At 49.7% G+C, this 22,948-nt stretch overlaps 6 protein-coding genes across 6 annotated transcripts; 3 read left to right on the top strand and 3 right to left on the bottom strand.

Annotated features, from left to right (window-relative positions):
* Window positions 1–217: 217 nt before the first annotated feature.
* On the top strand, window positions 218–4,024 carry N7457_006806 (putative checkpoint protein kinase (SldA); the record flags this gene model as incomplete). The annotated part of the gene is made up of 3 exons (XM_057177849.1): window positions 218–1,207; window positions 1,315–1,747; window positions 1,803–4,024. The coding sequence occupies 3 exons, from the start codon at window positions 218–220 to the stop codon at window positions 4,022–4,024; spliced, it is 3,645 nt and encodes a 1,214-aa protein (XP_057029593.1).
* Window positions 4,025–5,902: 1,878 nt separating this feature from the next.
* On the bottom strand, window positions 5,903–7,879 carry N7457_006805 (uncharacterized protein; the record flags this gene model as incomplete). Its single annotated transcript, XM_057177848.1, has 1 exon — window positions 5,903–7,879. The coding sequence occupies one exon, from the start codon at window positions 7,877–7,879 to the stop codon at window positions 5,903–5,905; it is 1,977 nt and encodes a 658-aa protein (XP_057029592.1).
* Window positions 7,880–9,826: 1,947 nt separating this feature from the next.
* On the bottom strand, window positions 9,827–11,705 carry N7457_006804 (cytochrome P450; the record flags this gene model as incomplete). Its single annotated transcript, XM_057177847.1, has 6 exons — window positions 9,827–10,263; window positions 10,337–10,948; window positions 11,008–11,076; window positions 11,140–11,242; window positions 11,296–11,412; window positions 11,481–11,705. 6 exons carry the CDS (start codon window positions 11,703–11,705, stop codon window positions 9,827–9,829), a joined length of 1,563 nt encoding a protein of 520 aa, XP_057029591.1.
* Window positions 11,706–12,598: 893 nt separating this feature from the next.
* N7457_006803 (putative pyroglutamyl peptidase type I) lies at window positions 12,599–13,478 on the top strand (the record flags this gene model as incomplete). Its single annotated transcript, XM_057177846.1, has 2 exons — window positions 12,599–12,712; window positions 12,789–13,478. 2 exons carry the CDS (start codon window positions 12,599–12,601, stop codon window positions 13,476–13,478), a joined length of 804 nt encoding a protein of 267 aa, XP_057029590.1.
* A 912-nt stretch (window positions 13,479–14,390) lies between these two features.
* On the top strand, window positions 14,391–15,376 carry N7457_006802 (MOSC domain-containing protein; the record flags this gene model as incomplete). The annotated part of the gene is made up of 2 exons (XM_057177845.1): window positions 14,391–15,019; window positions 15,079–15,376. The coding sequence occupies 2 exons, from the start codon at window positions 14,391–14,393 to the stop codon at window positions 15,374–15,376; spliced, it is 927 nt and encodes a 308-aa protein (XP_057029589.1).
* Window positions 15,377–15,790: 414 nt separating this feature from the next.
* Window positions 15,791–18,992, bottom strand: N7457_006801 (DNA-directed DNA polymerase POL5; the record flags this gene model as incomplete). The annotated part of the gene is made up of 5 exons (XM_057177844.1): window positions 15,791–16,684; window positions 16,743–17,042; window positions 17,097–17,905; window positions 17,976–18,555; window positions 18,621–18,992. The coding sequence occupies 5 exons, from the start codon at window positions 18,990–18,992 to the stop codon at window positions 15,791–15,793; spliced, it is 2,955 nt and encodes a 984-aa protein (XP_057029588.1).
* Between the last annotated feature and the right edge of the window lie 3,956 nt (window positions 18,993–22,948).

Below are 22,948 nucleotides of genomic sequence, written 5' to 3'. Positions count from 1 at the left end.
CCTTGCAATATCCTCTGCTCTGACGTTGTCAGGAGGGGTCTATGGAAGCAACCCAGGGAAGAAAGACCACGTGACTGTCCCCGGGGCAACGGTCATGTGATGTTTATCGATAACCAACAAATCCCCTTGCAGCCCCGCCAAAGTCACTTCTCGATTTTTGGTCTTGGACAGAATCCGGGATCTGTGTGATCTCTCTTTATCTGCCATCATCGCTAACATGGCAGCTTCCGACGAACCTATCGATTTCGACATCATCGAGGCACAGAAGGAAAACGTCCAATCCCTCCCTGGTGGACGGTCAGCCAGAGAACTTGCCCGGATATTTTCAGCCGGCAGCAACAGTGACAAATTCCCCTCGCCTTCACCAAATGGTACCAGGACCATCAACGATGCCGTACGTCAAGAATTCGAAAGCGAATTGCAGTCGATAGCAGAATCGGATGACCCACTCGATGTTTACGACCGTTATGTCAAATGGACCCTGAACGCGTACCCGTCTGCGCAAGCGACTCCGGAGTCTGGTCTGCTACCTTTATTGGAACGGGCAACAAAATCATTCCTTTCATCTTCGCATTACAGAAATGATCCTCGGTACCTTCGCTTGTGGCTTCACTATGTTCGACTCTTCTCCGATGCCCCACGCGAAACATTCGCGTTTCTTGCTCGTCATCAAATTGGCGAGAGCTTGGCCCTTTTCTATGAAGAATTTGCCGGGTGGCTAGAAGGTGCTGGACGGTGGTCACAAGCCGATGAGGTATACAGGCTCGGCATGGACCGTGAAGCACGGCCGGTCGAGAGGCTGGCGCGGAAATACAGCGAATTCCAATACCGATACGATGAACGACCACAAGACACCGGGCCCTCCTCTCCCGCTTTGCCAACCGTCCGTCCTGCGCTGGCCGCCAAGACGAATCCGTTCGCACCGTCAGATGCCTCTGCTAACCCACAAGCTTCACGCTCCTCGCCTCAGGCCGCCGGTGCCGCTAAAACTAAGTCTGGAAAGCCCAAAATGGCTATTTTCTCAGATGCTGACTCGGCTGCGCCGGCCCCTGCTACGGGTGGACCGACAAGGGGATGGGAAAGCATTGGATCAATCCGGGATCGCAAGAAGGAGAACGAAGTGGAGGCGAAGCCATGGGCAGGCGAGACTCTGAAGGCCGGAAAAAAGGCAGCGCCAACACAAAAACTGGCCATTTTCAGGGATGAGGTGAGTTCCCATTCCTGGTTGCCCTTGCCTTCTTCAGACCTCCACATATTTACGATCACAGGACTAATTGCTGCCATGAACCTATGGTTTTTCTATAATGTATGCAGTCCAATCCAGATCTTCCATCCAACCCCCCAATACCACTCAAAGAAGTACCCGAACATCACGTAAGGGAAGCGGTCAATCCGCGGACTGGCCGACGAGAGCGTGTATTTGTCGACCTAGAATCTGTATACCCGGATCGCGCGAATCCTGCATATGAGATGAGTTTTGAAGAGCTTAGAGCAATGAAACGTGGCTGGATGAGCAAGAATTGGCAGAGACAAACAGATGCCTTGAAACAGATTTCTAGAAATGCAGACAACAGCGAGTCAAGGGCAGGAGAGTACACTGCATCACATGAGTTACCGGAGCATCTTGGCCAAAATCTCACCACAGCTCATCATGCTCAATCTCAACATCAAGATGAAGGCCATGCATACAAATCTAGCAAAACGAGTCGTACCAAGGTCAAGGGGGAAACAACACAAACGCAAACTGGTGAGTATGAATTCCATTCATTTCTCTGGGCAGGCCGAACTCATGCCCTATGCAGTCAAAATGAAGTTCGACTCTCCATCCAATAATAAGAAAGTCCGACGAAAGAGTACTCGAGAACCGACAATGACAATGCACACTCGTGCGGCAACGGATGAAATCTATAGTATTTTCAATCAACCCTTGAAGGCAGAGACTGAAGCAGATGCCGATAGCTTCTGCGGAAGTGACTACGAAGATGAGGATTGCGCGAGTACAGGAGATAGTACAGGTACAGGACGCATCTCAGCAGCCTCGAGCGATTTCGGGGATGAGGAGACTCAAACGTTCCACAAATCCTACGATGATACTGATTATGCCAACACGACACGGGCCGAGAGTATTGATGGCGATGGAAGTGATTGGACAGAGTTCAACGCTGATCGCGATATCCCTGATATCGAGAACGCTGAAACTACTTCGCACTCCGTCGTCAGTCAAGGAGCGGCAGATAGTTCAACGCAAGGGACACCGGAGAGGAAAGGATTTGTACCAGAGATGCCTGATGACTACGCTCCCCCATGGGGGACCTATCGCGACCCTGCAATCATGGCCCAGAACCGCTTGCCTTTCATGACGCCTATCGTGGAGCGAACCGAATGTTCCATTCCTTCTTTGACAGCTGCTCGAAACAGCATCTATAACGCAAAAACGCCTTCGAAGCCCAGATCGCCGGCCAATGATCTTTCGCTGTACAGTCCATTGGGAACAGAGACACCATACCAAGGAGATCGCACCGTGTCATCCACCGCTGATGTGCCATTCAGTCCCATGGCCTTCAAGGCACTCGCGCCTAAGCCAAGGAGACGGGAAGCCATAATCAGAGATGCGCAGTGCAATCCGACTGACAAGGGTATTCGTAACACGATCCTAAACTCGCTTGAAATGCCTCTTGCGATGTACACAGGTTATCATGGTCATGTTGAAGATAGCAATTATGCTTCCATGATTCAGAAATTCGTGAAAACCAATACCAGGCGATCTAAGACTGCCGTGGACGAGGCATTCGACGCACCTATCCTCGAATTCCCAGGAGCAGAACGAAGCTACATCATTCGGCGTGAGCTTGGAGCCGGTGCATATGCACCAGTCTATCTTGCCGAGAGTGTAGACAGTCTTGAATCTTACGACTCCGATTCCGACAATAGCGTAAGCCCTCAGGACAGAACCTCCGAATCGAGAAAGCCGAACGCGTATGAAACTCCCCGATTCCCCTTCGAAGCACTCAAGGTCGAAAATGGACCATCAAGCGCATGGGAGTTTTACATGATGCGCACAACATACAGCCGCTTGCGACACTCTCCAGATCATTCTCGTGTCACCGACAGCATCATTCGTGCACACGAACTACACGTACATAAACGTGAAAGTTTCCTGGTTGAGGATTATCGAGGACAAGGCACCCTGCTTGATCTTGTCAACATCGTCCGCAATGAAAGCATCAACTCTAATCATACTTCTGAAGGCGGTCTCGAGGAGGTTCTAGCAATGTTCTTCTCTGTCGAACTATTCCGCACCGTCGAGGCACTCCATGCCAACGGAATCCTCCACGGCGACATCAAAGCTGACAACTGCCTGGTCCGGCTGGATGACTATAATCCACACGAACCGCCCTCCAAGGCCTTCTCTCTTCTTGATCTCGACACCGATGAAACCGCGCTGGATCCCCGCGAAAGTATTCATTACTCGCCAAGCGGATTCCACGGCTGGCAACAAAAAGGCCTGGCCTTGATCGACTTCGGCCGTAGTATCGACATGCAAGCTTTCTCGCCAAGTGTGCAATTTATCGCCGACTGGGAGACCGGCACGCACGAATGCAATGAGATCCGTGAGATGCGTCCCTGGACCCACCAGATCGATCTATACGGTATTGCCGGCGTCATCCACGTCCTACTATTCGGCAAATACGTCGAGTCCACCGCGATTGATGGCAACGACGAAAACACATCATCCCGTACCTATCGAATCCGCGAGTCACTGAAGCGATACTGGGACCGTGAACTCTGGGCTGACGTCTTTGACCTCCTGTTGAACCCTGGTGCCGAGCGCTGGCAGCGCATCGAGCGCGAAAATGGTGTGGATGCGACCGAGCCTATTCTACCTGTCCTGCATTCTATGCGTCATGTCCGCGAGGAAATGGAGGAGTGGTTGCTCGTCAATGCTGAGAAGAAGGGTCTTGCTCTTCAAATTCGGAAGATTGAGGCTCTCCTTGCGGAGCGGAAGAAGAAATTGGAGAGGTGATGTTTTTGTTTGTGTCTTGTTGTGTTGAATTGTCTCGTTACAAATGTCTTTCTATAGCTTATACCCCCATCTTCTTCTCATGTTACTTGTTGGTTGATATTCTGTTGAGGCCTTTGTTGGCTCTCTGCCATTATGTTCATATGTTCTGTTTTCCAGATGATATCTGATATCGACCCATTTGATCATCCCGTTGCGGCCACCGAGTAACTGTGCCGTAGCTGTAGTATCAAGGCCATCCGTTCATTGGAGACCTAGAGGTTCTTTCTTGTGTTAAGCTATCCAGGGTGTCTAAAATGCCCCAATTGAGGGTCATCGTATGCAAGTAACACTCGATATAAGGCGTAAGAGGAACTACGCGTGCACAGATGGCATGAGCGAACGTTCATCTATGGATAATTTATGGCTGTTTTACGAACTATATGTTGCAGGGTGCAAGCAGATAGCCCTATTCGAGGGCCTTGCATACAGGTGTACTAGCGTAAGCTACCCCGGAATCGAGGAAAATGGAAAGATAAAAATAATCAATTGGATCGATTCGATCAAAACAAAGTCATTCCTTTACGGGATCAAGCCTCGCAGGAGAAAACAAAGCAAGAGAAATAAAGATGAAACGGCCAAACTCTCCCAAGCTCCAGAGGAAGATCACAACAATCCAGTAAAGAACAAGCTCTGAAAGAAAAAAGACAGGCATCCATGCGTCTTTGAGAAGAAAAAAACGCAGAAGAGGCGAAGAAAAAGATCAGAAAAAAACACGCGATTATCCGGATGCAAGCCCAATAAATCTCGCCACAGGGGGAATCATGGAGCGCGAGCAGAATCAGATCGTGAATTGAAAGCATGAGATAAATTGTTGATCATGAATCGAGAACTGAGAGAGAAACCCAGGATATCAAGTTCAAGATTGAGATCATGAGATGCGAATTAAGAAGAAAATGGAATCGCTGGCAAAAGAAAACCAAACACCTCGCTTGCATATCAGGGATGTCATTGGTTGCAATATCATGCGCGTTCGTTTCGTTTCAGTTCGTCTATGTAGTTGCATATGTATCGTTGCACATTCGCTTTTTGAGGGGGTGCATGGGGAAGTCGTTTTCATTTGTGAAGGGTAATTCGAAAGGCTGCCATTATCGAGTCGTGCATGCCACATCTGTAGGGATGCGGTTGGCGAAAGTGTCTTCTGCATAAACGAGGCAGAGCACGACTAGTCAAGGTCGGGGAAAAGAACATAAGGAGAAGAGTAGGTAAAGAGCGTGGGTCGCAAAAGAGAGCGAGAGGTTGCTAGCAGCAAGAGTCGGTTTTCGATTTTGATTTTAAGCATTTTTTTGTGGGTTTGGATTGCTTTTTTTGGGATGGAGTTGAAAGCCCCGTTGAAGAAAAGGAAATGTGGTTGTAAATGAATGGATGATGAAACGATGTCGAGGTCGATGTCGGTCTCACCGGGTGAGTTATGTCCAATAGAAATTGGTGATTTCGAAACAGAGCCACGCACACATTGTTGAAGGCGATTGCTATTACAAGTCAAACGAGGCCATGGATGTTCGTGGGTGGTTAATCAACAGTTAGACGTCGATGTATTGTTCGCAGGTTTCGACAATCACGGGAACAGCGAAAAGACCCATCACATTTTGTAGAAAGTTTTTTTTGTCGTTGGGGATCGGTATTGCAATTTCGAAGGTGATCAAGCGTGAAGAATGTCTCAAACGTATCATTACGGTCGTGGATAATGTTATTGCTGTCATAAAATGTTGAAAATGCAGGGGCCGCACCAGGGCCCCGTCGGTATCTCGTTCAGGTCATTATGCAAAGGGGATAAGATCGGCAGGAATTGACGCCATGATGAAGCGGATACTTGGAGATAGGGCAGCAAAAGGAGGCAACTTAGTTGCGAGTAAGAGGCATGTTCAAGATTTGCCGGCGGATGCGTTCGGCATCAGAAATGCCATCCTCGAAGGCATTGTATGGTAAAGAGCCCGGGGCTTTCTCGTGTACTTGCGTTGGTGAAACTTGCATGGGAGACGCGTTGGTATCAGGTCTCATGTATGAAGGACCGCCATTCGAGAAGGGATCCGACAGTGCAGGTGCACGTCGACTTGTTCGGTTTGGAGCTTCGCGACGTTTGAATCCTCCTTCAATTCGGAAGGGTGAGCCTAGGCGTTTGATATTTTCGCCGAGATCCAACAAGTGGTTCATGGGCGGTTTCATGTCGGGCGTGGTCTCTTCAGGTTCGATTGGACCTGAGTTAAGAGAAGAAGGCGGCGAGAAAAGTTGGTCCATATCTCTGGGATTGACAGCGCTAGTGGTAGCTCCACGGTTACGGACGCGAACCCGGCCATGGCCCATGTCTTGGAACTTGTTGTCACGAACATAGTCCTCTAAACGTCGCTCGACATCTTGGTCGGATGGGAGATTGTTCTCCTTTGATATACTTGCGAATACATCGTTGGTATCTTGCAAAGTCTGGTCCAAGTATGTGTTGCGTCGCGCACGATGGCCGGGAACATGAACGGTCTCACGTCGAGCACCGACACCCTGGACTTGCCGGTTTGACTCACCAGGACCCCAGGTGTTGTAGACAAATGGAGACCCCAGGCGAGGGATACTGGGAGCAGATTCAACCCGGAGATGCTGAATGGGAGTCTTGGTCACTGGTGGGTCGGCGGTAACAGGCACAGGGTGGTTGAACCAATCTGTGCTCAAAGATGGCAGATCTTGTGTAACTTCAGAAATTGGAGTGGGATCATAGGAGGTAACAAGAGAAACGCCGAGGTCGCGAGTTGTGTAGGCTGAATTATCGGCGAAGTCCTGCACCCGGGTATCCGCGGGAGGCCCGAACATTTGCGCAACAGGCTCGGGGGTACGAGATTGCATGATGCGCTGGTAGTGAGGGGAAATAGAAAACTTGCGTCGACAAAGCTTCTTCAGGCGCCGTCGAGTCTTCGAGTCGGACTTAGGCCAAGGTCGCTGCGACCCTTCGTCCATGGCCTTAGGGGTAGAGATTCCAGCAGGATCAACAGACGTCATCGACACAGATTGAACAATGCGACTACTCTTCTTTTCCCATGTCTTCTTCGCGCGTCGCGCGACACGTGAGGTAACTCCCAGGGGTGGAATGCTGCCTGGAGTCATCTTGAATGGGGTCATAGTAGGGTCCTGAAGGTAAATTTGGTAGGTATTCCACAAATGGTTGTCCATCTCGTAAGTCCAAGACTTGTCAATTACTCTCAAATTAAATTCTTGTTTCTGGGGTCGCGAAGGCGACTCAATCTCAGGTTCTTTCGCAACCTCCAAGGGGAAGTAAGAGTCGAACAAGTCGCTTTCAACGCTGGTGCAGCTTCCTACGGATGGTCGCGACGAGAATGTTTCAATTGATTCAATTGAAGAGTCAGATAGATTCGAGCATGCCGAGTCTGGGCGCTTGATATTGTTCGGGCCAGGTGTCTGGTCCCACGATGGCCACGGGTTTCCAGTGTCGCAAGAGTCGAAAGGCGTGCCACGGATCTGGGCAGGCGGTGTTTTGAAATCTAGTCGCGAACGCGGAGGCGCAAGATACCCCTCGTCATTGGCAAAATCACCGAATGAACGTGTCTCGAAGTCGGTAGTTGACTGAGGCACTTCGATTGAAGGTAGCGGGACATCTGAGCCGCGGAACTGGAACATGTCCATGTCCATACGAGCGCAAACATTAGTACCTGCGCGAGCCCTAACTCTGGGCAGACGGCAGCTAGAGATTGAGTGACGGGGAGGTGGGGGCACATCGATCGCGGTACTGGGGCGCTCGGGGGTCCTGGGTTCATTGTCGCCTAGGGAGAAAGTGAAGTTCTTTGGCAGAGTGCGCGAGAGTTGACGTTGAGCCATGCTGGCAATCTTGCGGAATTTCGAACCGCAGAATGTGGGTCAATGCGACTTCTGCAAGGAACTCGAGGACGTGTTGGGAGGTGAGTAGGTGGGTTTGGCGCGACTTCGAGTCGAAGCGCGCGGCGTCGCGTCAATGTCGTGAATCGTGAGAAAAGAAAGATGCAACGAGAGCAAGTGAGATTGGAAGTAATATGAAGGGGGAAGAAAGAGAAGAAGAAGAAAGAAAGAAAGAAAAATCCCCCCGAGGTCTCGGGGTGCGTGAGCGTGGGCTTCCTGAGGAATGCGGCAACTTGAAATCGGAATCACCAGATCACATCTGCGGCTCCATCCCGTCTTAGTAGGGAATGGAGGATTTCGTCATTACCTCCGGGGAAAACACAAAAGAAATAAAAGTCTCCTCAAACGGAGAAGGGAGCGAGAAAAAATCTCACGATAATGGGAAAAGGTGGTTGAGAAAGAGTAGGAAGAGGAAGAGGAAGATGGGGGAGTAGAAGGTTGGGCGTAGGGTGAGGCGTGCGGGAGGGGGGTACACGGTACCTGTGGTCCCGGCGGTCGACTGCCCGTTGAACACGGTACCCAGTACTTGGTCAACGGCCCACTGGTGAAAATCCTAAGCGCTGTTCGCGACTACGGAGTAAAACTTCTCGAATTGTTGTCTACAGTTGTTTTTGATTCTTCCTTGGCTCTTAGATGTTTGAATTTTTTTTTCTCTCCATGTCGAGTGTTTGGCTGCAGATATCTGGGCCTTGCTTGACGCATGCACCGACAAATAATTTGGCCACAGAGCTTTGAAGACCACGGAGGTAAGGACATAATGACCGGCATTTTGGCTCCTAGATTCACAGATACAACACGTTATAGAAGGCCTTATAACTAAGGGGGCTGGTGAACCCCAAAGCTGAGTTATTTTGGGATCAGGGACGGGGTACGGAGTACTCCGTACTCCAATCCATGTATATTGGATGTGCGGTAGATCGCGGGCTCAGTACTCAGGACGGAGCACCCGGAGCAGGGTATCAGAGTATCAGACATTGTCCCCAGTTACCTGCAAGGGCTCATACCAACCAGAACGAGCAACGGCGTGTACCTAGGTAGAGAGCTGACGGTCCCGCGATGTTCGCAAGTCTTTTCCAATCATGCTGGTAGTGGCTCAAGCCTCCTGAAGCAAATGTGCTTTTGTTTCATTCTCCTTTTATAATCGAATTGGTCGAAAGAAAGAGAAAAAGAAAGACCCCCAGGAAAGCTCCATCTTGGGTCCGGGTACCTGGGGGGCCGTCGATCAGCATATTTTCTGATTGTGCGGTCTGGATCCTGCGAACCCTGGAGCCTCGAAAGACCCAACGAGAGACACGGGACACACGAGATGAGACACACGAGACACGCAGACACGGGGTCCAAGACCCATATAACCCCATTGGGAGGTGGAGGCGAAGCTTCACGTTCATTTTTCTACGCGTCGCGTCTCGAAACTTACCGTATGGTTACTGTATGGTTACCTGTCACGTGGTGGCCGTGGGAACCTCCCGAGGTCGACTTTTACGAGAGTTGGGGATATGCACCGCTCCAAGGAGCATCTCGCATGGAAATATTGGGGTGCACCCTGAATTTTCTGGTTCACAGATATCGTTCCATTCAGAAACGGAGTAAAACATATGGTGTGCAGACTAACCAGATCTCATCTCGCTTACAGTGGATAACTACAGAGCTGTGGACCAGATGCTAATCAGCTCCACTCTTGAGCCGAGTCTTGCTTGCCGACCCTGAAGACGTGGACTTGATTCATTCGATTTCGAAGGACTCGATATGAATCAAAGCGGCACTCGGGCTCTCCGCTTGTCCCACGGCTCATAAATCAATTTCCTCGATTGAATCATAAAACCCATCAAGATCCAATATGTATAGAACAGAAGAGGAACACGGCCCTTCTCAAATCCCGGACTCATTCACTTACTCGCCTAAGAAACTCAGGTCAACCTCTGGTTCACGCGACCGGAACAGAAGCTGAACTCTGGGGTCAGGGATAGATTCGACCCCATTTTCGATGTTCTGGGGTCGTTCTCCGCTTTGCAATTTCCAGTCATATTTCAGCAGCAGATGAAGAAGCATGATTTTGCTTTCATTGGCAGCGAAAAATCGGCCCGGGCAGGCGTGAACACCGTGGCCGAAGACGAAATGCTCGGTAGTCGTTGTGACAAACTGATGCCTGTGTTCGTTGCCGGGCTGCTGGCGTTTGTTGTAGAACCGGTATCCATCATAAGTGGATGCACTGGGATAGATACTGTCGTTCTCCAACGTATTGGTAGAAACCAAGATGTTCGCACCCTTGGGGATCACAGTACCGTCGGAGAGAACAATTTCTTTAAGGGTGAGGCGGTTCATGGAGGCTATTAGGGACGGTTAGTAAATCATTCTTTCGGAAAAAATCGAGTGAAAGAATATCGAGCGCGGGTCACCTACTGAATGAAAGTGGATGCGTTCGCTGCGATTCTTTCATCACACTGTCCATCAGTCTCAACTTGAGCAGGCTGGTCTTTTGTAAAATCCCATCTTCGGCAGCAACTGCCCAGATCTCATCGCGCAGCGGCTGGATGTACTCTGGGTATGCCGCGAGATCGTACAAGACGTTGTTCAGCAAGTTCGATGTTGTGTGAATGGCCGCCAGCGCCAACCCAACCTGGGAACAAGACTGGTCAAAGTCCAACTTATTCCGGGCTTCGGCCGTCTCACGATACCAATCCAATGCATCGATATTGCGAGGGGGATCATCTTCGGGGATCTCGCCTGCCCGAATCAATGCGCGCCTGTCTATCTCGCGGCTAATTATGGCACGAGCCATTTGCAAATGTTTGCGCAGCTTTTGGGTAGCGGGCAAGAACCGGTGGATGACCGGACGAAGAATGGAAGGCCATTCTCGTAGATCTCGCATGGCATTAAATGCGTCGATGGCGTAGTTAACGGAAACATTGATCCACTCTTCGTCATGCGAGATGGTCTCTCCAACAAATATCAAAGAGGATAGCCGGGCCACCATGTGCGGGATTTTAGAGGCAATTTGATAGGGTTCCCATTCTGCCAAGCAAAGAAACATCAGGGGCTGAATTTGACACAAGTGAAGTATCTATGCATACCGTCTGTGGGGGGCAGCGAGGCTCTTAATATCGCAGCAGTCTCCTTGGAGAGTGGGATTGTTATGGACCCTGTTTAAGAAGGGGAATGGGTTAGTTTGGTCTCTCGAATGAGATCTGCTAAGGCATTCATACCAAGTGCCTGAGTCAACTTCGTACGCACGATCTCGACGGTAACTTGTAAAGATGTTCCATTGTGAAATGGTTCAAACCCTGGGATGCGGTTATCGAAAAAGGTCTATGAGCAAGTTAGTTTGGCAGGTCCAAGTTATTTCTGTACTAGCAACTTGCCTTTTTGATGGCATCCTCGAAGCTCAGGTCTGGATGATTTTTGATTTCATCGACAAACTTCGGGTGCAATACAACCATCGGCCTGGTAGCCCCCATGATCTGGAATACATTCCTGCCCTGCAGAGACCACTTAGTATTTTCCAGTGCAAGGATTCCCGCAAACACCCATTCGTCTCAAGACTCACCTGGGCAAAGCCTTCGGCAATGAGTTTACGAGATGACTTGGTGAATCGTGACCTAGCCTTTTTGTTGGTGAGCTCCCACCAAGTTTTTCCAACTAAAGGAATCCGTCTATGAGGAATCTCATTTGCGATATCCCCCCAAATGCTTGTTATGAAGACTGCCAGGAGAGCGAAGCAGACGCTCTGTGCCACATAGGGGCTGTTGAGCAATTCAGTGATAACTGCCATCGTCAAGAGTATAAAAGTATAACAATCGAAGCGACACCCCAAATTTGCAGAGATTGAGCTTTTCCGAGGGGTATGGGATTTCTCAAAGTGTCGAGCCATGGCATAGGCAGGGAAGCTCCATTTTAATCTTAATCTACGGGGCTGTGACTGGATCGTCTCCAAATAGGGGGGCCCATGTACGGAGTGAATATCGGATGCTTTCAAGCCGAACCAAGTTGGACCAAGGCCAAGCAACGTTGCAGCCACATCACCAATAGTGTGTACGATGACTGACCCCTTTAACCGGGATGCCAATGTGCCAAAATCTAATCTTCTATGATACACGTAGTATACTCCGTAGATCTGATGCAAGAAATGCGCGAAATGCGAGAACGAGAACCCAATCCAGCGATCATTGCCCGAACAGGCTATTCTTGTAGGGTTTTATCCCGTCCAGCTCCACTCGCATATTCCAACTCTTTGAATTTTTAGGTGTACCAATGACAACACAGGCTTGATGCAGATTCAAGCATGTATTTTGAAGAATCATTAGAGGAGAAACTACTCGGTAGTACAGGATGAAGGGAAGTAAGAAAGTCTCGGCAACTTCCGGCGCCACAAGAGTTTCTTTGGAGACCAGCAAGCGAGCCGATCAAATCAGATGTACTCCGTACCTACCTAGGTATATGAGAGAAAATAGCCTTACAGACTAAAGTTCACATATGAAAAAAGGGACTCCGTATACTCCATATACTCCTATCTATAGATCTTATAGGTTAACAGAATTAGGCTAGTCGATCCATGGTTGCGTTACGCCAAGCCCCCGCGTTCGTCTCATGTGCCCTACCATCTGAGGTACTTCCCCGCTTGTAGCCATCTTCATCTCAACTTCATATCCAGGAATATCTGTCATCATGGGTGACTATGGCTCTGCTGCTCCCCATTTGCCCCCTATTTCCGTCGAGAATAATCCACCGCAGGCCTCGGTCTCGCCTAACGAAATATCCGTGTTGATAACGGGCTTTGGAGTGAGTGATTCACTGGGTGATCTGCAGTTCAGGTATTGCTCATATCCGATACGATCAGAACTAACTGTGGAACTAGCCCTTTAAGTCTAACCTTGTGAATGCTTCGTATCTGATCGCTTCATCACTTCCATCATCATTTCTTTTCCCGTCGCCCAAAGACCACGACTCGGCCCCGCGTCGGGTCTCACTCCATGTGCACCCCACACCGATACCAGTGGCATATGCCACCGTGAAAGAAACTCTTCCTTTGATTCTGGAGGAGTTTGCTGCTTCCCATGGCGGTCGCAGACCTGATCTCGTTGTTCATATCGGCATCGCAGCTCCACGCCAGTATTACTCTGTCGAAATCCTAGCTCATCGAGATGACTATCACATCACTGATATCGAGGGTCGCCCTGGCTATGTGGATGGCGAGAAACGATGGAAAGATCTGGGACTGCCTCCGATTTTGACGCCTGGTCGTGCTACTGATAACCCCTCCTCTACTTCGCCTTACCAGCCTGGCGATCAGTTTCTGGAGTTATGGCGCTCTTTCGCCCCGGAGTCAGACCTTCGAATCTCCAAAGATGCGGGTCATTACCTGTGTGACTTCATATTCTACACCAGCATGTCTTTGGCTCAATTACAAGGCCAGGATCGCAATATCTTGTTCCTCCATGTCCCTGGGGGATCTGAGGATGCACATATTGAGCAAGGTCGGGTGGTTGCACTGGCCCTAATCAAGACAATGGTCGCGTGTTGGCTTGATAAAACACATTCAGCATGATTAAATTGCGGCATCGCAGACAGTTTTATCTCTAGCATATATCCTCGTGCGGGTGATCTACTTGGGTACATGTGGGTTTTCTTTCATGATATGTTCTTTGGCTTTGGTGATTTCTTCTCCGGTATTGAGTTGCATTTTGGTTCTGTTCCTCTTTTTTATCGCATAGCATATGGCATTTTCGTCGGTACCATGAATATATACCGGTCCATATATACTGGATTCGCCCACCTTCACTATGATCTATATGTACAGCTTTCTGTTGATGTTTATTGAGACTTTTTATTAATATTTCAGCCCTACAGACGGCCAATATTCAAGGGTGTTGTGAAAACTTATTTGTACGTGAGATAATAAGGTACCTGGGTCTGTATTTATAAGGACTGGAACCAGCAAGTCTATATGAACTCCAGGGGAGCTTCGCAGTAGAATTACCTAAGTAGTACATATGTAGGTAAAAAAGCACAGTTGAAAAGACTGGTGAAAAGATAGGTCGGAGATAGTGCGATCTCGTGATTTCAAAAAGTCATTGATACAGAGCGCTGTATTCAATTAGGAAGAGATATGAAAACACTACACCTTTCTTACGAAGGGGAGACCTACCTTATGTGTGTATATGTACGGAGTAGGTACGCCCGAAGTCCATGATGTATATAAGACTGCAAGGCGGCACTTCTTGGCAAAACTGGGCTGATCTCAGGTTGTATACATGTGACACTAACCTCATCCCAAATAGCAAACATCCTCTAGTTGCACAGCATGGTGTCAGCAATAATCCTAGGTTTCATATTCCTGATCCCAATTATCCTGATACCCCGCTTCCAAGGTTTTTCCAAATTAGCCCAATCTTCAACCATACTTCTCCGCTTATGGCGTCGGCGTCCCGAACAATCCAGCGAGATCGTCTCGTTGCGCATGTACCCCATAAAATCCTGTCGCGGCCTGGAAGTCCAATCAACGGCTCTAAAACAGCACGGTCTCGACTTGGACCGTTGCTGGATGCTGGTCGATGCATCCTCAAATAAGTTCCTGACTATCCGCCAAATCCCGGACATGACGCGCATCCGTACTGCCCTAAGTGCAGATGGAAGTGAGTTGGTCGTGAGTATACCAAAAGCCCAGACCAATGAAACTGGACCAGGTCACGATCAAGGTCAACAGCAAGATCAAGAGTTTCATAAAGTTCATATCCCATCCCATCCATCCCCGGATTGGCTTTCTGCAAATACCAAAATAGGACTCGTCCACATCTGGGACACTGAAACGGATGGGTACATGTACAGTGATGAAATCAATGCGCCATTCTCTGCCTTCTTGCGCCGTGACGTCGTGCTCGTCTACAAGGGCCCGACGCCGCGCGTGCTGAAGGGTAACGGCGCTCCACGACATCTGGGCCGCGTCCAGACAACCGGGTTTTCGGATGTTCATCCGGTGCTTATTGCATCGGAGGCTTCGCTGAGCGAACTCAATGTGCGTCTGGGACGAGTGGGCATAGACCCGATCACCGTGGAGAGATTTCGTCCGAATATTATTGTCCGCGGGGGGTGCCTTGGAGTGAGGATTCGTGGAAGTTGGTTCGAATTGCTAGTCAGAAGACTCATAGTGCTGCTGATGGCTCGAATGGCTCTGGCGAAGCCTTTTCTGAAACTCCTCTTGATCTAGACATTGTGGCTCGCTGTGCGCGTTGTCAAGTACCTAATGTCGATCCGAACACGGCGCAAAAGCATAAAAAGCAACCGTGGGATACGCTTATGTCGTACCGCAGAATTGATGAGGGAATCAAATATAAGCCCTGTTTTGGAATGTTGAGTGCGCCCCGCAACGAAGGGATCATCGAGGTTGGGATGAAGTTAGAAGTTCTACAGGAAACAACCAAACATCGATATATTACTGGGTTCTAGGCGGCGAATACAGCTCTTCATGATCACAGGGAAGTATATCTAGATAGTAATGAATCAGAGCGACTTTCAGAAGCCAAGTTCCAAAATTAAATGAGTCGCTATCTTTCGTCTTCGTGATATATCTTGGGCGACCTACCCAGGGAGATGCTATATCCGACCTTCACAAGCTCAATGCAAATGTAATAACACACCGAGATATATTATTTTGCATAAGTCATTCCACCATATTCCAAAATGATCGTTATTGGTGTATGCACAGCTGGTATTTGAAATCATATACTTATACCTAGGACATATAGGGAGATACCCATGGCGCAATCCGACCAAACCGGTTGAACAATCATGACAATGACATTGAAATTGAAAACTAGCGATATATCATACTCGCAATCTCTATACAAAAACTCATTTTCCTCACTTCAACTGCTTGCTCGCCGACACACACCAGTTGTTCCACTCCGAGAAGAACGATGGCTGCACGTGACACTTGGTGCTCATGAGTTGGTCCTTGCGGGTGGCAGCATAAACATCCACAACATCCGCAATGGCATCCTTATCATGCGCAACGAGCACCTTAACAACAAGCAAACTAGCCTGGCTGCAAGCAGTTGCATGGCCCATGGGCCCACTGTGGCTAGCCTCCTTGTGAACGGATCGGAGAAGCTCCCAGAGGGCCTCGGCCTGTGCAGCGTCCTCGATCTTCGGGAGTGTATTGCCCTTGCACACCTTCGTGTACTCGCGAATAACACTGTTGGCCTTAGTGGCAATCTGCTTTACGCTGGACCGACGCGATAGTCGAAGCAAGGGTAGTAGAATGTCCAAGGCGAGCAATCGGGAGTGGCTCTTCTTTACAAAGATCTCAAGCAGATCTAGGACACGATTCTTGAAATTGACCATGTTCTCGCGCGCGTCTTTCTTGTCCTTGCGGTGGGAGGTTTCTTGGCGGCGCGCTCGGAACACCTGCACAAGTTTGTCGTCCAGCTCATCCATCTCGTCGTCGTTCATGTCGGCATCGGAGTCGCCGTCATCAGCTCCGTGTGTGCCGAGCGCGGCAGCTAGTTTAGCTTCGAAGGCGGCGACCTCCTGTGCATCTTCTTCGTTGTCTTCTTCCTCTTCTTCTTCCTCCTCGTCATCATCGTCGGAGTCGGAGCCGGGTGCGCCAGCCTCGATAACCTCGACATCACTGTCAAGTTCATCCTCATCGACATCCATCATCTCGGCATCATCATCCTCTTCTTCCTCGCCTTCGTCATCTTGCTCTTCGAACATCTCTTGCTGTCCAGCCAAACTTTCTTTTGCCTCCAGAATCTGGATCTAGTTAGAAAAGGGGGAAAAAGCAATTCGAAATGGAGTTGAGGCCACATACCGAGGTCAATGATTCCAATCCATTCTCGGTAATCTGGTTAGCAAAAGCGCCGAACACCTGCTCACTCATGCGACGGAACAACTGCGATTGCTTCGATGCGAAACTGAGGAGGATCTCAACTAACGCATCCGAGGCATCGCCGGCATCCTCTGTCTTAGTCTCCTTATCGCCTAAGAACTTAGTGTAACAGAATTCCAGCTCATCAAGCATGGACACTGCGTCTGCGTCTCCATTGTAAACCTGCATAATGGTCATGGAGTAAAGCAGCTTGAATGCAGCCATTCCCTTCTCCTTCTTCTCCTACGTAGTGGTCAGTTCAAGTAGTGAAGACACCGAGGTAGGGGAAGATCGTACCTTGCTGGACAGTTTCTTCAGTGACTTGAAGGCAGCCTTTACAGACTCCGACAGTTTATCATCGATAGCGATGATGAATTTGCCGAATTCGCCAGACTTCGCCGCATCGCGAATCTGCTTCACCACCGCATACGGAAGTGTAATGGCGAACTTTTGGTTGGAAATGAGACTGTTCAAACAAGAATTGATCCGGTTGCGTAGCAGTTCCTGTGTCGCCGAGGAGATTGCAGGTTCAGGGGAAGTTGAACTCTTGCCGGCATCCATAAAGTACGCGAAGCGGACGAAGATGGACAATATTTGCTCAAGGCTTGCCTGGAGGTCTTCGACGTCCTCTTCGGTGGCAGAGGCCTTGGAGCGCACAATTGACAGGAGGAGACCAGCAACAAATTGACGATTGGACGCCGCGGTCTTCTCGTCCGTTGTGCCGGGATTTTGGATAAGTTGTTCGAAGAATGGGACAATCTCTTCCAAAGCCTCATGGTTAGCTTCGGCCACGATTTTCTCAACTGTCTTGGTCTTTGTAGCCTGGTCAAAGTTCAACGTGCCGCTGGTTCCCATCAAACCACGGATTGCTGGGGCAGCAAATTCAGGCTCCTTGGACACACGGGCTTGGATTGCCTTAGCCGCTTTAACGGCCATTCGGTGCAAGTACCGGTCTTCCACAGCAAGTTGGTTAGTCAAGCATCGCATAAGATTCTTGGTGAATGTAAGCGAGGCTTGTGGCGCTCCACCATCGTTGATGACTCTAGTGAAAAGAAGGAAGCCCCAGTACTTGCGCTCGTCCGACGATGCAGCAGCAAACAGTCCATCTGCAAACATGTTTGTTAGTTTTATGCTTCTCGTGTAGCATCCCACCATTAGATGGGTACATGTACTCACTGTCGACAACCTCAGTCCAGAAATCAGAGTAACTCATACGGGACTTCTTTGACTTGTCCTTTGCCTCCACACTGGTCCGGGACAGAACGGCATCCCACGCGAAATGAAGCTTGGAGTTCCAGACACCAGAGGTCTTCGCAATATTTGCCTTGTTCTCGCCCTCATTCGCTGCAGCGCCCGACTCCTTCATAATCTTCGACAAGCTGCTGCGCTCCTTCGTGTCCAAGGGATCGTCGTGCTTCCAGACCTTGCTCGGGAAAGTAGCATTGGGGAACACATCCTTCGCCGCCAACCAGATAGCAACGCCTTCGGGCGACCGGGCGATATCGTGCGAACACAAGCCTTCCAGTGCGGCCTCAATATACCTGGCATCCATCTTGCGTGCAGCTAGATCATAAACACATTGATAGATGATCCACCCACATTCTTCGCGGATCCATGGCTTCTTCTGTGCGAGCTCGAAGACAAGAGCGAGGACCTGGGTCCATTGCTCGAAAGGCACGGTAGGCTGGAACAGAACGGAAGATTTGATGATCGCTTCAGCGCCGAATAGCCGACCGAAAATGTGATCACGTTGCTCCTAAACGAAACAAAAAAGATGCTAGTTAGTGCATGCGACATTCCAGATCATGTGTAGCCACCAACCTGCCCCGACTCGCTGCCGGAGGAACTCGACTGGGAGTCCCAGAGATTCAGAGCATCGGAGAAGCAAAAGCGTGACGTTTCTCTTGGCGAGGAGAAGACCTGAGTCAAAATCTCTGTCAAGGCAATCGAGAAGCCAATTCGAGCGGCTTTGCGGCTACTGCAGAGACCGCGGAAGAGCCTCGAAAGCACCTTCTTGATCTGTTCGTCCGCAGGGTTCTGATCCGGAGTGAACTGTGAAACGAGCGCCTGGGCTGCCTTGAGTCGGATTTCATCTTTCTCGCTGGCGAGGTCTTCGTAGAGCTCCACCAACTTCACATCGATGTTGTGAGGTTCGCGACGGCGCTTTTTTGAACCGGCGAAGGGGGGACCCATTGCAGAGGCTGGGCGGGGGTTCAGGATGACGGATAGGTGTGAGGTGCAATTAACAATCAAATTGTCCGGTTTTGAGCCTTGACAATGGAGACCTGCAAATTAAAGGCACGTTCAACACTCCTTGCGGCCGTCGAAGTCGCTCAGAAAAATTCACGCTTTAGCCTATCTGGGACTAGTGTGGACCGATAAGCCGATAAGGACTTTGATGCTCCAACCTGGGGTTCAAAAATGAGCAGACGACCTCGTCGAACATAGATGTTTCTTTTTCTTATTGAAAACCACATTGAATTCCTTGATTAGTTTCCATATGTACCCTCACAAGTAGCTGTGGTGTGGCATGGGGTTAGTTGTGGATTCCGAACATATATGGTAGCGTCTGATTATTGATAACGAAGATTTTGGGAACTCTGGGGTCTATCTCCATCAACCGTGACACTATTTTGAACGCTACCAAGCCTACAACCCGTGGAGACCAAGGAAACGCTTGGAAAGGAAAGTAAAGGTAACAAACCCAGCAAGAAACACACCGGATCTAGACTGTCTCCAAGTACGAAGTACTCCGTACGGAGTACCGAGTATAGCTCCGATGCTGCCCCTGAAGGCCGCAGCAAAGATACCGCAAAAACCACAAAATGGACGGAGCATGCAAACATGCAAACATGCAAACAGCGATCTAAGGGACCAAAAAACGCTGTGTATTCGAAGCTGTCAAAGTGACCGTCGCCAGATGCGTCGTACACCGGGGGTCGAAAAGAAGTCGGAACTAGTTCAGGGGTAATGACGAATCCCAAAAACGAGATCATCCTGATTCCGCCGCACCAGAACCTCAATCGGAGAGTCGAGACAGTCCAGACGCAGAGCTAATATCCTGTTGTCAAAGGCAACCGGGAAAGTGGCATCCATTTATACGATTGCATGTCGCCGAGACTCCCGCTAATTGCGCGCTGGATCCGAGCTTCAGGATCCGGGCTCCGCTTCTGTGGTTCCGCGGATGCAACTGTCCGTGAGAGGTACGACGGAGTATACGACGAGTGTGCTCCGTACTCCGTATTGGATATAGATGCGTGGTAGGTCATTTAGATAGAGAAGCAGGAATCATGCATCGAACTATCCATTCTGGCGGTGGCAATGCCATTGACATTTTGGCGAAGTTAATACTATGGAGTTAGGTACTCTGTACGGAGTACCCCGTAGTCGGAAAAAATTACCTCTGTGTCAGAATGATGTGTTGGAATGGGAGATCAGCTGTCGCGGATCTGCATGGTTCAGGAGGTTTTAGTTTAAGTAGTCATGGTCGTGCCTGGCAACATGTGGAAACGAATTTCGTGGGAAGTGCGCAGGTGGTTTTGATGTAGCCGGATGGGTCTCGGAGTGATAATATATGGAGTCTGGGCGGCTCTGGTGGGCCTGGGAGTCCTGGCAACCGGTGTGATAGATGCACAAGTACGGCGGACGGAGGACGGACGTCAGATTTTGCGTTTTCAGGGGTTTCGTGGTCCAGATTGCCTGATGCACCTGTCACCTTATCACATGGCCTTGAAACGGGGAGCATGGGCTAGGAGTGGAATTTGGCTGAGTGCTGACACTGGGGCATACACGGTGATTTTAAAGTCCGGGGAACTACGGGCTGAGACTGAGGGCTGAAAAGATATAGAAAACAAAAAAGAAAAAGAAAAAGAAATATATTATATTGATTGAGTATGTTGTGTGCCATACAAGAGATGAGAGACTGGTAGAATATACCAGTCGAACGGCGACAATGGATTTATGCATCAAGATGTATCACGTTGAACTTGACAAGACATGGACCACGATCGGAGCTGTGCGATATGCGGAGTCACCAGTTTCCCAAACGGGAGTAGGTCGTCGCTAAGAATTGATAGTGCCGCGATTGAGAGGGGAATTAACTGGGAGGCTGACAGGCACGCAGCCGATGAGGCGTGTGGGCTTGCGCGTTAATGGCAGCCCCGGGGGTTCCAATAGCGGCGCAGATCGGGCACTCCGACCGGAAATAAGTCACAAGTACGGAGTACGGAGTACGAAGTATAGAGAAGGGGAAATAAATCCAGGGTAAGGGTATTTCCAGTACTGTAGGGTATAATACCAAATACAGATCAAACCCAATTGAGAGAAGTTTGAAATCTTGATCTCAGATTGCTTTGATGTCATGTGCGATCACGGGACAACGCATGAGTTTCGTGAAAGCTGGTCTGCTTTGTTTACTCAACCTACGCGCCGTCAACAAAACAAGCGTGACATCATGACCATTGGGAGGGGGAACCCTGAGAGGAGGGGGAAGGTCTAGACGGACTGACCTGCATTGTATCTGACAGGACACGAGTCGGAGAAGTGTGATGAACCCCGCAGCGACAAGGCAGTCGGCTGGAGAGCTGACACGACTGGTCCATTGCGCATGGCGCTGTGATGCAGTCGACGGATCACATCATCGGGGTCCTCCCCGACCCCACCTTAGCTGCGACAGTCTAGCCGTGGCGCAGCGACATGTTTAGATCGGGGCAACCGACTGGTCTGACACCCTCCATATGTCAGACCGAGGGTTTCACACCTGCAAACGGCTATGGAGTCCACAAAGAGTCTTGTTTTGATCTGTGAAGAACGGTTCCAGTGTTGTGGTCAACAAATCCATCAATGACGCGACGCGATCGATAGACCTTCAGGGTCCCAAGGTTGGCTGATTCCTCAACGTCATGAGTAATACTCCATACGGAGTAGGACATCAGGTTTGCGATGTGCACGGGGCACAAGAATAGATTGATGCTTCCAATGTACGGAGGAGGTATGACGTAACTTCACGGGCCCAGGACAACTCTCCGCATCGTACGGAGTAGACTGAGTTGCACACCGCGTCTCTCCCCCGGAGTGTCTAACGGCATAACGAGCCTGGAAGACTTTGATCCATACGGATTCCGCATACTCCGTAAATGCAGCCAATTGCAAGGATCAGGGTTGCTGGATCTCGGATTGATCGGATGTAGCCCGATCAGTGCAGTTCGAGGTTCCGGCGTTTCACGAGAGGGTCTAGAAGAGCACACCGTGGGGTACACTGAATCCTAAGCCCGGTGCCCACTATGACGAGGGGATGCCCCAGCAAATAGCAGGCATATGACATGCAACATATAGCCGGGAAGGTGAATTGGAGATCCTTTTTTTTTTTTCGTAAACATAGGGTTATTCCGGATGGGTGTTGATAAACTTGTTCAGAGTATGGATTGACGAACCACGTCCATCACACTCCCACGTCAATTGGACCCGAGTTTTGAGCGCAGGATGTGGACCACACACACACCGTCCGTGGGAGCATTGGAGGGACGATCAACAGCGATTGAGCGGTTCGGTTCAAAGCTATTGTTGACAAGTTTCCTCCATTGAAGGGGGTTTCGCTCGATTCTTGATCGATTGTTCCAGCGAAAGATCATCAGATAACTAAGGTTTCAATATAGGTGCCCTACGATGTAGGTAGGCAATTAATGTAGTGAAGCATCCTTTGAAGGGGGATGGAAGGGATGCGCGACATTGAAAGTCCTCCTCGCGGACCCTTGATCAGCAAGAATGCAGTAAACGTAAGGGCAGCACGGGTATGTATGAACGGAGTGATAGCTACGGGGTACTCCATACAGCATTTGGATTCCGCTCTAGAAAGAATGAGATTCTCTGGTCGACCATTCCTGGCCCAATACCTAGCACCTCGATGGTAAACGATGGGGGAGGAACCCCGGTTTCCAAGCTTTGCGCAGCTCTTGATATCTGAGAGGCAAACTCTTACCTCTTTGGGACTTTGAGATCCGTACATAGATGTATGAGATCCACGAGACCTCCATCGCCAATCAACACCTCGGTAAACGGCCGGAAATGAATGTGATCATAAGGCTGTGCTTATCGGGCGTTCGAGGTAGCGGATCTGGAGCTGCTTACTACGGGAATATCTTAGGAATTGC

This window comes from Penicillium paradoxum, assembly GCF_028828445.1.
Source record: "Penicillium paradoxum strain IBT 22861 chromosome Unknown utg000006l_segment0_segment0, whole genome shotgun sequence".
NCBI lineage: Eukaryota > Fungi > Ascomycota > Eurotiomycetes > Eurotiales > Aspergillaceae > Penicillium > Penicillium paradoxum.
This window is presented reverse-complemented; position numbering and strand designations above follow the sequence as displayed.